The 14,729-nt window shown below is 45.7% G+C and overlaps 1 protein-coding gene across 14 annotated transcripts in view; it reads left to right on the forward strand.

The window, feature by feature from the left end:
- The window catches only part of PHF21A (PHD finger protein 21A), a 167,922-nt gene that overhangs the window by 147,068 nt on the left and 6,125 nt on the right, over positions 1-14,729 (forward strand). For 7 of the 14 annotated variants that reach the window (XM_080688073.1, XM_080688078.1, XM_080688067.1 and 4 more), the window contains 5 exons: positions 2,988-3,039; positions 4,048-4,127; positions 5,649-5,709; positions 8,060-8,322; positions 14,356-14,511. In XM_080688073.1, coding sequence (XP_080544199.1) covers positions 2,988-3,039; positions 4,048-4,127; positions 5,649-5,709; positions 8,060-8,322; positions 14,356-14,511 — 612 coding nt within the window. The remainder of the gene's footprint in view (positions 1-2,987; positions 3,040-4,047; positions 4,128-5,648; positions 5,710-8,059; positions 8,323-14,355; positions 14,512-14,729) is intronic. The other 7 variants (XM_080688079.1, XM_080688069.1, XM_080688080.1 and 4 more) reach the window with 2 other exon arrangements.

A 14,729-nucleotide genomic window follows, 5' to 3' on the forward strand; every position in this document is an offset into this window, starting at 1 on the left:
ATCATTTTCCCAGCTATCCCATTGCACCTCCAATGATCACTGTGTTTATTTGTCTCAGCCAACATTTACAGGCTGCTCAGGTCACTCAGCTGAGGTCTTTTACGGTATCGATTACTGTTGTCACATCTGCTTTTTGTTGTTACTGGTGTATTGCACCAGATTCCCAAATCCCCGATGAACCAGTAGCTCAAAAGTAGTTCATTGAAGCATAGAAGGAGGGATGAAAAGAGTAACATCTGTACCACAACTTAGGATAGAATTCTAAACTTAAATAGCAAACAAGACTCTGGTACAAACATAGAATGTGAATTTATATGTCCATAGACAAGAGAATTTTTAAATTTGGTGACTTAGCATAAGCAGCTATAAAATAAAACTTGGACAGGTGATCTGATGATGAATATTTGATAGTTGGATTGTATTAGACGGGTGACTTCCTTCTGTCCTCAGTGCATTCACTGTGATGAAACCCTGCCAAATAGTGGCATGAAGCCATCAAAGCATCATGTCATTAAGAAAAACAAAACTATGATTTATTAATCCAGGAAGGTTTTTCTTTTTTTTTTAATATATTTTTATTGATTTCAGAGAGGATGGGAGAGGGAAAGAGAGAGAGAAATATCAATGATGAGAGAGAATCATTGATCGGCTGCCTCCTACACACCCCCTGCTGGGGATCGAGCCCACAATCCAGGCATGTGCCCTTGACCGGAATCGAACCCAGGGCCCTTCAGTCCAAAGGCTGACACTCCACTGAGCCAAACCAGCTAGGGCAAGCCAGGAAGGTTTTGATAAATGATAATTCTTTTTGATATGAAATAGATTAATTTTTACTGTATCTTGAGGGACCAAAACTTGAACCAAATTGCTGGGAAACTTGTAAAATCATCCATAAAATTAAAAAAGTATAGTACTTGGAGAGAAGAAAAAAAGAGTAAGCTGTTAGCAGAATTTCCTTATCAAGAGAAATTAAAGGGTATCTTTTGTCGGTGGAATGGTGTAGGCAAGCAGGTACCAGCCATCATAGGTAACAGCAGTATTTTCCCTTCTGGTTGGGCAGAATCACTGCCATAAAGAGGGTACATTGGTTCTTGGCACATGTGTGATACATAGATGAGACAAAACTCCTTGGCAACTTTTTGTTTTGTTTATCACTGAAAATCTGTTCCACGGGAGAGGATTTTTTTAATTTAATAATTCTTTCATGAACTCTCAGTCTAGGCTGGCAGAGATGAGTTGGACGTGAGTGGCCAAGAAGGGCGCAGTCACCGGATTAAGAGAAAGTGCATCTGAATGTCAGTCCTCACACTGCTTTAACAGAGAGCATTGCTAGACAGCCTTCTAATTTGATTACCTTTTGAAGGAATACTGGGAATTAGGATGTAGTTATTTTTGGCAGCCATAAAATGTATGCCATTTCAATATACAATGTGGAAAATGGGCAGCAACTCCAAGACTGCTTTTCCCTGCCAAAGAACTCTGGCTGTTGGAGGGAGAGGTGCCCACCTAACTTTGGAATAAGAAATAAAAACATTTCTTCAAGATTCTGAGATAATAGTAAAGGGCATTTCTGTTCTCCAGTGCCTGCCTCAATGACTGTATTTTCATAAAACGCTATCTTGGGTAGCCTGAACCTGTCACATCTGGCCAAAATATCATGATATTTAATGTTGAGGATGAAATGTCAGGATTTTTTAAGACCGAACTGTGGTATAAATAATTCTATAGGAGTATGTCTCCTAGCAATTGATGATATTCTTTATTCATCGGCAAAAAAAAAATTGACGATGCATTCTTTGGCATGTATACCGCCCACATGCAGTGGTACAGCAGAAAATGGAGATATACTTTCCAGACCACATGCAACCAAAGAGCAAAGTAGTCATCAATTTGTTGCTTTCTCCAGCTTTAAGCATCTGATGTGTCAGCTATGAGGTGCAGTATCCTAATCAATCTAGTCAGAGAAAAATCACTCTATATTTTTAGGCCCATGTTTGAATGAAAAATCATAGTATTAAGCAGAACACCTGCTGTCGTTCCTAAAACTCACTGAGCTTTGAGTTAGCGTTGTCCAGTCAGTGGTAGCAAAAATGTAAGAAACCCTGACTTGACATGACAAGTAAAGGCCTAGTCATGACAAGTAAACTACTTAGAATTTTTAGCTTGTTGTATGGGAGGTTCTGTCTGTTTTTCGAATATGAAATCCTCTTTTAAGAGGATTTTAAAAAATACTTTCATTGATTTTTTTTTTATATATATTTTATTGATATTTTACAGAGAGGAAGGGAGAGGGATAGAAAGCTAGAAACATCGATGAGAGAGAAACATCAATCAGCTGCCTCCTGCACACCTCCTACTGGGGATGTGCCTGCAACCACGGTACATGCCCTTGACCGGAATCGAACCCGGGACCCTTCAGTCCGCAGGCCGACGCTCTATCCACTGAGCCAAACCAGTTTCGGCTGATTTTTTTTTTTTTTTTAGAGAGAGAGGAAGGGAGAGGGATAGAGAGAAACAGCGCTGTGAAAATAAAACACTGACTGATTGGCTGCCTCCTGCATGCCCCCTACCAGGGATCAAGCACACAACCCGGGCATGTGCCTTGACTGGGAATTGAACCAGCAACCTCTCAGTGCACCGGATGACATGTAACCAACTGAGCCTCACTGGCCAGAGCTCTAAAATGATTTATTTTTTTAATGAAAGAAAATATATTGGGCCACTCAAAATGCTGATTTCTGCCATTGAGGAAGCAGAAGCTGTAGGCCCTTGTCCTTCTCTTTTGGTCCCTGTAAGCCAAGGAAGTGGTGGAGTGACTTCATAGCTGTGAAGAGTGGAGGATGCCCCGCTCTTTTTCACCTGAACCTGCCTCCTTCAGGCCACCAGCCCAGTGGGCTGCCTTTCTCTAGAATTCTCGTTGGGAACATGTGGTTGGCTCTGTGAGAACCCAAACTGAAGCATATCCATCTTCTGTTTCTCTGGCACAGAAACTTGCCTTCATGGTGTCTCTAGGATTGGTAACACATGACCATCTAGAAGGTAAGAGAAGATATTCATAATGTTGCCTTGCTTCTGGCCCAGAGCTTAGTTCTTGACAATGGCATTTTATTGGGAGAATAGAAAACTGAAAACAAACTGATGAACAAAAAGATAGATACAGAGGCGGTAAAGCATCAAACAGACTGTCAAATTACAGCGGGAAGGTTAGGGAGAGGTGGGGGAAATAAGAGATCAACTGAAGGACTTGTGTGCATGCATATAAGAGTAACCAACAGATGCAAAACATTGGGGGGTGAGGGCATGTATGGGAGTGGGGGGGGGCAATGGTAAGATATGTACACATATAATACCTTAATAAAAAAAATAAATAAAAAAAAAGAAGAAGAAGTTTAAGTTTAAAAAATTTGGCTCTCAAAAGAAAACTGAAAACAAATAGTGTCATGTAGTCAGTGTGGACTTTGTTTCCTTTAGAGTGAAATTGGCTACTGTTCAGCCCTCCCCTTCCTTTCGCTTTGTATCCACACTACTGTCCTGGGCAGACCACCCAGTTGCCTCGATTAAGGTGACTTCCGCTCACTTGGGGAACTTTCTCCCCAAACAGCATGAAGTAGCAAATGCCCCTCTGACTTTGTACTTTTCAGTACTCTTGGTTACTAGAATCTTAAGAACAGTTGCACAGCTACACCTGTATTGCTTACTTAATTGAAGAATGGTGAACTATGGTTGCTCAGTCTCAGTCTGTGGATAAAGTTCATCCACACCTATGTCACGGTGATCTAAAAATAAACCAGGACAGCTTGTTCACAAGCGTTGTCTACCGTTAAGCACGCGGTCAGAGAGCCTCCCAGGGGACAGCATAGTCTTGCTTTCCGAGGGGTGAGAGTAGACGTCCTGCGTGTGTGCTCCCAGCCGTGTGCTTGCCTCTGCTGAGGCTGCAGTGAAACAAAGAGGCTGGCCCATCTCTAATTTGTCTGGGAAAAACAATGAAGTGAAGTTGTTGAGGTTCCCTATACCTCTCTTCTAATTTAAACCTTTTGCTTTCCCAAGAAATCCAAAGTAAGAGGCAAGAGCGAAAAAGAAGAACAACAGCAAACCCAGTATACAGTGGAGCAGTCTTTGAGCCAGAGGTACTCCTGGCCAGCGCTGGCCCTTCCCTCACCGTTCACTTCACTTATGACTTATTCAGCACCTCCCCTTGGAAACCTGGTTTTACTTGCTCAGCTTTGTAAAGTGATGATTTTTCTCTGGCTGATCCCATTATTTAATTTTTATTATTCATTGCTTTCCCCTTAGTTTTTGCTTGCATTTGAACAGATATAAACCTTCCTTAAAAATTTAACTCACCCTGGCTTCAACACAACTGTCATCTGGAGCAGAGGCAGACCTCCCTGGAATATCCTATCTAATAAAAGAGTAATATGCAAATTGACCTTATCTCTGCTGCACCCACAAGCCACGCCCACCGGCCAATCAGGAATGAGTATGCAAATTAACCCAACCAAGATGGCTGCGGCCACAGAGCTGCAGCAAGCAGGAGGCTTGGGTTTCCCCGGCAATGGAGGAAGCCAAGCTTCCCTGCTGCCCTGGCCAGCCCAGGCCTCCACTCAAGGCTACAAAGTTTCAATTGTAGAAGATAAATAAATCCCAGATCCCAGGGCCTCCACTTGGGTCGCCAGGGGGCGTGGCCAGCCTGCAAACCACCACAGGACCCTCGCCCAGGCCACCCCACACCCCAAGGGAACCCCCACCCTGACCCAGGACACCCTTCAGGGCAAACCAGTCGGCTCCCACCTGTGCACCAGGCCTCTATCCTATCTAATAAAAGAGTAATATGCAAATTGACCATCACTCCAACACACAAGATGGCTGCCCCCATGTGGACACAAGATGGCCAGCAGGGGAGGGCAGTTGTGGGCGATCAGGCCAGCAAGGGTGGGCAGTTGGGAGGGACCAGGCCTGCAAGGGAGGGCAGTTGAGGGCGATCAAGCCTGCAGGAGATGGCAGTTAAGGGTGACCAGGCCGGCAGAGGAGGGAAGTTGCGGGGGCACCAGGCCTGCAGGGGAAGGCAGTTGGGGGGACCCAGGCCTACAGGGGAGAGCAGTTGCGGGGAGACCAGGCCTGCAGGGGAGGGCAGTTAGGGGTGACCAGGCCTGCAGGGAAGGGCAGTTAGGGGTGACCAGGCCTGCAGGGGAGGGCAGTTAGGCATCAATTAGGCTGGCAGGGGAGTGGTTAGGGGGTGATCAGGCTGGCAGGCAGAAGCGGTTAGGGGCAATCAGGAAGGCACGCAGGCAAGCAGTTGGGAGCCAGCAGCCCTGGATTGTGAGAGGGATGTCCGACTGCCCATTTAGGCCCAACTGCCCGTTTAGGCCCGATCCTGGGATCGGGCCTAAATGGGCAGTCGGACATCCCTCGAGGGGTCCCATATTGGAGAGGGTGCAGGCTGGGCTGAGGGACACACCCCCCATGCAAGAATTTCGTGCACCGGGCCTCCAGTATGTAATAAAACACGTTAGCACTGATACCTTGGGGTGACTGGCACTAACTAGTTGGCATGTTGACAGGCGTGCTGTGCTTGGTCTTTAGCTTTTGCCAGTATTATTAGTAACCATGCTATTCAACCATCCCATTTCCTTCTTCAATCCTCACAGCGTAAGAAGAGTGCAGTCACCTACCTGAACAGTACAATGCACCCTGGGACCCGGAAGAGAGGTGAGTACCTGTTATATCTCTCCCTTGCCTCTTGCCTTTGCTTTCTGTGTTGTGTTTCTTCCCTTTCCCCTAGAAAATAGTGTTGTTGTTGTTATTCTCTGAGAAGGGGAGAAAGGAGAGTGAGATTTCCTATTAGAGTTGTGTATACTGAGTCGAAACCTGCCTTTCCTGGGATTCCAGCAAAGCTGCCTCAGGGGAATGGCTTCGGGCAGCCTTTCTGCCCCCAGCCCACCAGGCTGTCCCTGAACATAGCACAGTGAACAGAACACCGCGCAAAAGGAAGCATTTTAGCGTCACTGAGCAGCACAGAGCCACACTGTTGCCAAGGTGCTCTTGGTCGTGTCTGAGTCATCCCTCTGCAGGAGAAACCAGAGCATCACTTAAGTTTCCATGTGCTGCAGGCTTTCCAGGAAAGAGAAGTAGCCACACTGGAAACTTAGAATCTGTGAGAAGAAAAGGTCACTGTCAAACAGGCTTTCGAAAGCAGAAATTCTTAAAGAGCTTCCTCCCCGTATTTTAGATCTCCCCAGGGCAGGCGTTGCACCTCCTCTTAGGGCCGAGACATGACAGCAGCAGCAGTCTCACTGTGCGAGTCTAAATAGGGCTTAATAGCTCAGAGTTGGAGCTCATAAACAAGGTTCTGAAATTGTTCTTTGATGTCAGTAATACATCCCAAGGTCCCTTTCTCTACATGATAATGTGTCCCTGAATTATAGTTCCAGGCTAGAAAGGTTGCAGAGTGAGTGGAGCAGCATACTAATTTTTGCGTCTGCACACACAATCTCCGAGCTGCTGGAAGCTTAGGAGGTCATCCTGACCCTTTGTCTGCCTTAGGGAGGCTGCAGCCACACCACTACCACCTCTGCCCGCAAAGAGATAGCGTAGCTACCCTGAGTGACCCGTTCTCATGCTGCATCAGCCCCGTCCTTCAAGTGGTCAAAAATATTTAGATGAGAAACCCGAAGCCATTGCTTCATATCAGTTCCTGGGCCACAGTTATCAGTGTCATGGATTATTTTTTGTTTTTAGCAATTTTTCATGACCTCTTACACAGTTCTCAGAACGGAGCCCCCAGCCAGAAGCCACAGTTAATTGGCCTGCTGGTGGGCTGTATCTGCTAAAAGAAAAGGGGTTAAATGAGCCAGAAAGACCTTGGCATCTCTTGCCAAGGTCAGAGGATGAAAGCCTGCATCTACAAGCCTAGGATATGCCTTCTGTGGGTAAACAAAGAGCATTCATCTCCCACTTCTCCCCGCAGCACTAATTCCCCAGGAAGACACACCAGTATGACCTGCCTTTGTACTGCAGACTCCCCCAGTCTAACACACAGAAGTAATGTTTGTGTATGTCTGACAGTCAGCATTCCTGCATGGTTTTGATATAAATTGTAACTGTTGGCAAAGTCACGATTCTGCGTGCCATTACCAGTGCTCAGTTGTGCACCTCCCTGGCTCTTTCTTCCCCTGTGGTGGTCTAGGCATTCACTTTGTTCACTCACAGCTTGGGAGTGTGACCCTGACTTAGACATGGCAGGCAGGAGTGGTTGGCCTGGACTTGCCACACCCACACGGGCTCATTTATGATCCTCTGTAGCATGAGGTGTGATGCAGAATGCTCTTGCTCATATCAGGCCTCTCAGTTAGCAGTGTTGCTGATGATGGCCTTCCTGAGAATGGATCAGCCCAGTCCTGAGACACGTGGGTCACCAGAATGTGGTAGAAAGTGGGGAGATAATTCTTGATCAACTAGGGAGGACACTTGAGTCCAGACCTACTTCAATTTATATTTAAACTCAGGACATATTTTTAGCTCTTGGGTTCCAGATACCCCTTGAACATATCTCTCACTAGCTCTAGCAGCAAGGGGTAAGAGTAGTTAACTTGAATTTTGTTTCCTTGCTTCACTTTTCTCCACCCTTATAGGCAGTGAAATGACCAAAATATAGGCAGGCGAGAAAAGGAAAAGCAGAAATCCTAAATAAATCCATTTGTGGGGGCTGAGAATCATTAATATAGTAAGAATGATGGTTGCAGAGAAACATTAGAGAACAACATGCAGAAGATACGGGAAAGTAAAGTAAATTCGTATTTCTGGCCTTGGCTCCCTGTAAGCTTTGGTTCTCGCCTGAGAAATCAGATTGTCACAGCCCAGGAGCCTCACTGTTACCTGCCCAAGGCAAGGCCCTTTTACATGTCCCAGTGTCTCTGTCGTTCTGCAAGCTCTCTCTTCTCCTCCCTTCTTTTGAGACTCAGGCAGTTTCTAATGACATTTAAATCTTAGCTTCTCTTCCTCTCTTTGGGACTGTTGTATTAACCTTCTGTCTGCTACCTCACTTCCTTTTCCATGCTAGCCAATGAGGAACACTGGCCAAAGGTATGTAAGATCATTTTCCCCCTCTCTTCCCCCCCCCCGCCCTTTTCCCCTTTTGTTCCCTTCTCTTGGCATATAGGTCGTCCTCCAAAATACAATGCAGTGCTGGGGTTTGGAGCCCTTACCCCAACATCCCCCCCATCCAGTCATCCTGACTCCCCTGAAAATGAAAAGACAGAGACCACATTCACTTTCCCTGCACCTGTTCAGCCTGTGTCCCTGCCCAGCCCCACCTCCACAGACGTAAGTAACGTGGGAAAAGCTCACTGTCTCTGAGAGCTTCCCTGGGGAAACTTTGTCCTGTGTTGTCTCCTCCAGCAGCATCACCCTGACTAACCCGGGAAAGCAGGGACCCCGACAGGACACTATGCTGGGAAGGCAGCTCTGGTGGGGCCCAGGTCCTGCTGTGTCCTTGGGACTCGTGCTAAATATGTCAGGAGGCTCAGTCGTTTCCGGAGGCTGCATTTGCTGGGCCGTGAGGGAGTTCTCAGGCAGGGGTGGGTGGGAAGTCGGCTCACGTCCCTGCAAGGTGTGCCGGTTTCCATCATCAGTGTTCTGGAGGTGGGGAAACGAGCAACGTGGAGGTTCCCTTAGCAGTGTTGCCTGCTTCAAGTGGAATTCAAGAAGTGGAAACTTTGCCGTAGAGCAGCTGTATTCAGCAGAGTTGGTTAGAAACAGGTTCCAGAAAGAGTGTCAAATACTCAGTAGTTCTTCACCCAGCAACTGCAGGAGTGTCACCAGTGCCCTACATTTTCAAATGAGCATTTCCAAAGCGGTGAATTCACCCAGCAAATACTTACTGAGCACTTCTCTGCTGAGCAAGCGCTGTTCTTGAGGCTGGGACAGAACAGGAACAAAACCAGCTCCCGGTCCTCATGGAGCTCGTGTGGCACGGTGGGAGGCAGGTGATAAGCAGATGAACATATAATGTGCCAGGGAGTGCTAATGCTGTGGAAAGGTGGGACAGGTAAGGGGCATAAGGGATATGGCAGGAGGTTGCTCTTTTTTGAAGATGCTGAGGGGGTGGGGGAAGAGCACTCCGTGAAGAGGGAACAGCACCGCAGAAGCCCTGAGGTAGAAATGTACACGCATGAAGAAAAGAGGCCAGGGCGCTGGGGCAGTGAGCAGGTGCGAGTGGTGGGAGCTGAGGACCTAGAGGCGGCAGGGCCTGCGGCTTTACTCTAAATGAAATAGGAGACCGCTAGAGGGTTTTTGACTTTTTATTTTGAAAATTTCAAACCTGCAGAAAAGTTACAGTGGCACTACAAGGAACAAATGTATACCTTCACCTAATTGACCAGTTATCATTTTGCCACATATGCTTCTCTCTCCTACACACGCATATACACACACTTATACATACACACATGTACACACACATACGTACATATATATACACATACATACACACAAACTTCTTTAAAACCCTTAACCAAGGATATGCTTATTTAGAGAGGGAGAGAGGTGAGAGAGAAACTTTGATCAGTTGCCTCCCATACTTGCCCTGAGAAGGGATTGATCCCCTGACCTAGGGATGTGCTCTGACCCGGAATCAAACCCACAACCTTGCGGGGTATGTGATGACATTCCAACCAACTGAGTCTCTCTGCCAGGGCCATACTTTTTTTTTTTTTTTTTTTTTTTTTTTTTTGCTGAACTAGTTAGGAAATTGCAGGCATCATGAATCTTCAGCCCAAATACTTCGGTTTATATCTCCTAAGAATAAAGATATTCTCTGATATAGCCACAATACAGTTATCAAATAGAGGAAATTTAATATTGATAAAATGTTATTATACAATATACAGTTCATATTCCGCTTTCTCAATTCGTCTCAATTATTGCCTTAGTGGCACTTACATTTTTCTGCTTCAGGATCCAATTCGAGATCACTCTTGACATTTATTGTCTCTTTAGGCTCCTTACTCTGGACCAGTTTCTCGTCTTTTCTTTGTCTTTCATGGCACTGATATTTTTAGGAAGATAGGCCAGTTGCTATGTAGGGTGTCCCTCCATTTGGATGATCTGATTGTTTCCTCAGGAACAGATTGGACGTTGCATTTCTGTAGGAACACTAAATAAGTGGTGATGAGTCCTCAGTGCTTCGCAGCAGGAGGCACGTGTTGTCAGTCTGTCCCCTTGTTGGTGATGTTAACGCTCATCTCTTAAAATAGAGCCCATCAAATGTCTCCACTTGTACAGGCACCTGTTTCTTCAGCTTTGAGTCTGTAAATAATCCAGTTCCCCAGCAAACTGCTACCCAGTGGTTTTAGCATCCTTTGCTGGTTCTTGCCTGCAGTCATTATTCAAAGGTGTTTGCAAAATTGATTGGGATTTTAAAAGGACTGATGTGTGTGAAATATGGAGACGAGACTGTGGGAGGATAGGACGGGAGCAGGGAGACCAGTGAGGAGGCTGTTACAGTCGTCTGATCAGGAGCCAGTGGTATATTGGCCTAATATAATAGGTAGAAATAGAGATGGAGGGAAGTCATTGAGTCTGCATCTTTTTGAAAAGCCAGCAGAATTGGATGATGGGATATGAGAAAAAGAACAGTCAGAGGTGAATCCAAAGATTTTGGCCCCAACAGCTGGGAGGCTGGAGCTGCCCTTTACTCGACTGACAGGAGAAGCAGGTTTGGCATGTCCCCTCTCTCTTGTGAATGACAGAGCTTGTCTTTAGGGTCACCTTCAGGTACATTATCCCTTGAATTACAGGCTCTTAGTAGTCTAAAGTCTGCCCCTCTCCAAAGAGCAAAAGAATACCATCTGCACATCCCGAGTTAAACGTCCAGAAACAACAAAGGGAGTGTCATCTGTGGAGGACCAGGTCATGGAGGAGTTCTGTTCTCTGACAGGCGTCCTTCCGTGAACATAGCTGGTGGCCTCAGACCCAGCCTTGCTGTCAAGACTCAGCCTTTGTCCAGCTTTCCTTTGGCAGGAGTCCTTGGTTGGGTTTCTGCCTCTCCTGTTAACTAGCACCAGGAGTCCCTGTGGTAACCTTGTTTGGTGGCAGCAAAGATTGCCCAGGGGTGGACAGCTCTTGGTGGGGCTGTCCCCCAGGTGTTCTGTGGTTCTGGATGTGAGTCTCTTTCTTAAACAGTGTTGTTTTTACTTTTTTGGCTTTGCGCTGAGGGGGTTTATAAAATGGTTTTCTTAAAAGGATCCACTCAGCTCTAATCACAAACTAAAAGCTTCTGCCAGGTTTTGTGTCAAAATATAAACACTGTTCTTCTTAGAAATCTAAAGGTAAAAGGAAGCTTTTCTAAAACCACTAAATAATGTTGATAACTTCCTAGGTTAAACCTAGTAGAATGGGTTTTTCTAAAAAGATAATTGACTTCTACTTTTACAGTATCTCAACTGTGGCAGTTATTAAAATCGACACACAGGGCTCTGTATATTAGCTTCTGGGTGGCATAAACCCCAACAACATTAATTAAATAGTAAGAGCTGAGAGGCAGGCATTTCCTGGAGATCAATACCATCTAGAAGGACTTGGTACAAGACACGGCTGGGCGCTAATCCTCAGGATGTGGCCACTATCATCACTTTTATGAGAAGGGAAGATGAGTTGACATAATTATACAATTTCTTTAGCAAATGATGAAGTTGCCATTGATACAACCAGGGTTTTTTTTAATAACCTAGGCCTCAGCCCCTAGCAAAGAATTGTGGGTCAGACATCTTTCAACTTCCCGTTTCGTTTATGGTAATTATTCGGCCCTTCACCAAAGCCTAAGCTTTCTGACCTGGTGCAGCACCTTCATGGGACTGCCTTTCTGTTTAAGCAGAGAACCGATTCTGTGTGGATGAAACACATGACTCACATTTCATACTCATCTCTATGGGTAGTGTTCTCAAGTATGGCCTGGGGGTCCCTGAGACTTTCAGGGGGGTCCATAAAATCAAAACTATTTTCATGATCATATTCAAACATTCTCTTCCAGTTTCATTCTCATTATCTCAAGCGTGAACAGTGGAGTTTCCCAGATATTACATGACATGATGATGTCATCACTCTGATGGCTAATGGGCAGTGCACCTGTGTGTTCTGGGGTTTAAAATTTTCCAATACATATTTTTGTAACTTCCTGGATTCTATAATTATTTCAAAACTAAAATGTTTTAAAACTTCTATAAGTAAATATCAATGTATCTAACTCCCATAAACAAAAGCTCTTTGAGGTCTTTAGTAATTTTAAGAGTGTAATGGGATCCTGGCCGGTGTGTCTCAGTGATTAAAGTGTCAGCCCACACACCCAAGGGTTGTGGGTTCGATTCCCAGTCAAGGGCACGTACCTGGGTTGCAGGTTGGATCCCTGGCCCCCAGTCGGGGCGCGTGCGAGAGGCAACCAATTAAAGTGTCTCTATCACATTGATGTTTCCCTCTCTCTCTCTCTCTCTCTCTCTCTCTCTCGCTCGCTCTCTTCCTCCTCCCCCTCCCCTCCCTCCCTTCCACTTTCTCTAAAAATCAATGGAAAAAGTATCCTTGGGTGAGGAGCTAACAACAACAACAAAAAGAGTGTAATGGGGTCCTGACACCAAAAGATTACGAGCTACTTTATGGGCTAATAAAGAGGATACAATGTGTTGTTGTTTTTTCCTTTAGCAACTGAAATAAATTAAGTTTTATTATATATGTACTCTCCACCTTCCACTTCTTGACGTTCTCCTTATTCAGGAGAAAAGGAAAGTGAGCAGAATTCTTTACCCAACAAATACCTCTGAATAAAATGTGCAGTTTGTCTCATATACTTCATCGCTGCTAATTCTATCTATGGTTCATGTAAAGACTCTCTGAAACCCTAAAATTTGTGTAAACTTCATAAAGATGCAGACTTACAACATGGGGCTGAGTTTTAAGAAAAACTAACCCTCTAGAGAAGAGCACCCTCAGCCTGATTCTAAGAATGAAAAGGAAGTCACGGTCATCGAGGGGTGAAACTGACCTCTTCCGGTGCCTGGAAGTTGAACCGTCGGGCATTCTCATGTAGTATTTTTGCACATGTACTGGGTTTCTTTTCTACTGCCCAGAGGTGACATTTTCTTAGAAAGGTTAAAATCCACCCACACTGGTTATCCTACAACTTTCCAGCATCTTCTAGCTGCTGGGGAGCCCGGTGAATGACAGAGAAAGCCTCCTTTCCTAGAGGAAACAGGCCTGGGAAGAAAGGTTCTTCCCGGGTGGTGGAGGGTTTATCATGGGAGGAAGCCCTGCTCCTGTGTCATTGCTTCCTGTGCACAAGTTCTGCGTTAAGCCTTTTGGCAAAATAGCCTAGAAACCTAAAACAACACATTGGCAGGAAAGGGTCTGGCCCAGGCCGGGCACTGCCTTTGCTGGCTCCCCTCCGACGCTCCCTCAGCCTTCCCTGCCCTGGGTCCGTTCAGCGGCATTAGTCCTGTTCAGAGGACGGGTCAGGGATTCACTTGCTGAAAAATACCTCTCGAATAGTTTTTCTTTAGTGTTCTCTCCACGTTTTAAGTAGAGAGAACACTGCTTTTTTTTGATGGTGCCTTCTGTTCAGCGGCTCCAGCAGCCCTACCTGAGAACTCACTGGTGGGCGGGAGAGTGCGCAGAGGGCCCTTCTCGCCTCACCTGGCGAAGTATTTTACAGGGAGGAATACAGCCTCCAGAATAGAAGGGTCCATTGAACAGCAAATGCCAAATGCTGGTTTTAAGGGAGAACATTGGCAGCTGTTGTTTTGGCTTTTAAAGTCTTCATATTAGAAAGCTCGGTTTAATCAGTTTAATTGGCTCCTGACTTAGTCTTTTCCCATTTGAACTTTCACTGTTATCTTTTCTCCCTGAAGAGGCAAAGTGTTTAGTAAAATTCCATTTCTTACCTGTTGACTTTCCCAATCCTAAATTTTCTCCAAAAATGATAGTTAATGAGAATTGTTTGTATCTTTGGTTTCAGAACACTTTGATGGATGGGTTCAATATCATCAAGCTTTCTGATTTGTGGGTTAGACTCTACCAAAATATAACAAATGCTGAGCTGTCACCCGTAAAGTTAATTTTGGCCTAGACGACTACAGAGTTTCCCATGAAGTCTGCTTTAAAGCTAAGAGTGCTGCCCCTGCCCAGGGAACCTCAGCTGCATAGGGCAGGTGGGGGCTTGTGCCATCGGTGCTTTTCTTGCATACTCTTGCAACATGTTAGAGGGGGCACAGCTGATTGTCCTAACACATGTATATGTATGCAGAATGTGCATGTTAACATTCACATTTTACCTTTTTGTCCTTTCTCTTACCTCTCTTCTCAATTTCATAGGGTGATATCCATGAGGATTTTTGCAGCGTTTGCAGAAAAAGTGGTCAGTTGCTGATGTGTGACACGTGTTCCCGTGTGTATCATCTGGACTGCTTAGACCCTCCTCTTAAAACAATTCCCAAGGGCATGTGGATCTGTCCCAGATGTCAGGACCAGGTAGGGGGACAGGGGTCAGACAGAGGGCGGGGCCAAGGAGGAGCAAGACATGATCAGGTCTTCCGTTCCCCTCTGATCTGGGGGAATGGCAGTCTCTGCCCTTCCTGGGAGTTCTCAGGCCACGTGATCCCTGTTCACAGAACAGCTCTCACCCACCAGCATCCCTCCCCTCAGAGATGTTCTGTCGTATTCATGAGGCGGTGACTCAGTGTGCTGGT

Source organism: Plecotus auritus (assembly GCF_963455305.1).
Source record: "Plecotus auritus genome assembly, chromosome: 9".
NCBI classification, from domain to species: Eukaryota; Metazoa; Chordata; class Mammalia; order Chiroptera; family Vespertilionidae; genus Plecotus; species Plecotus auritus.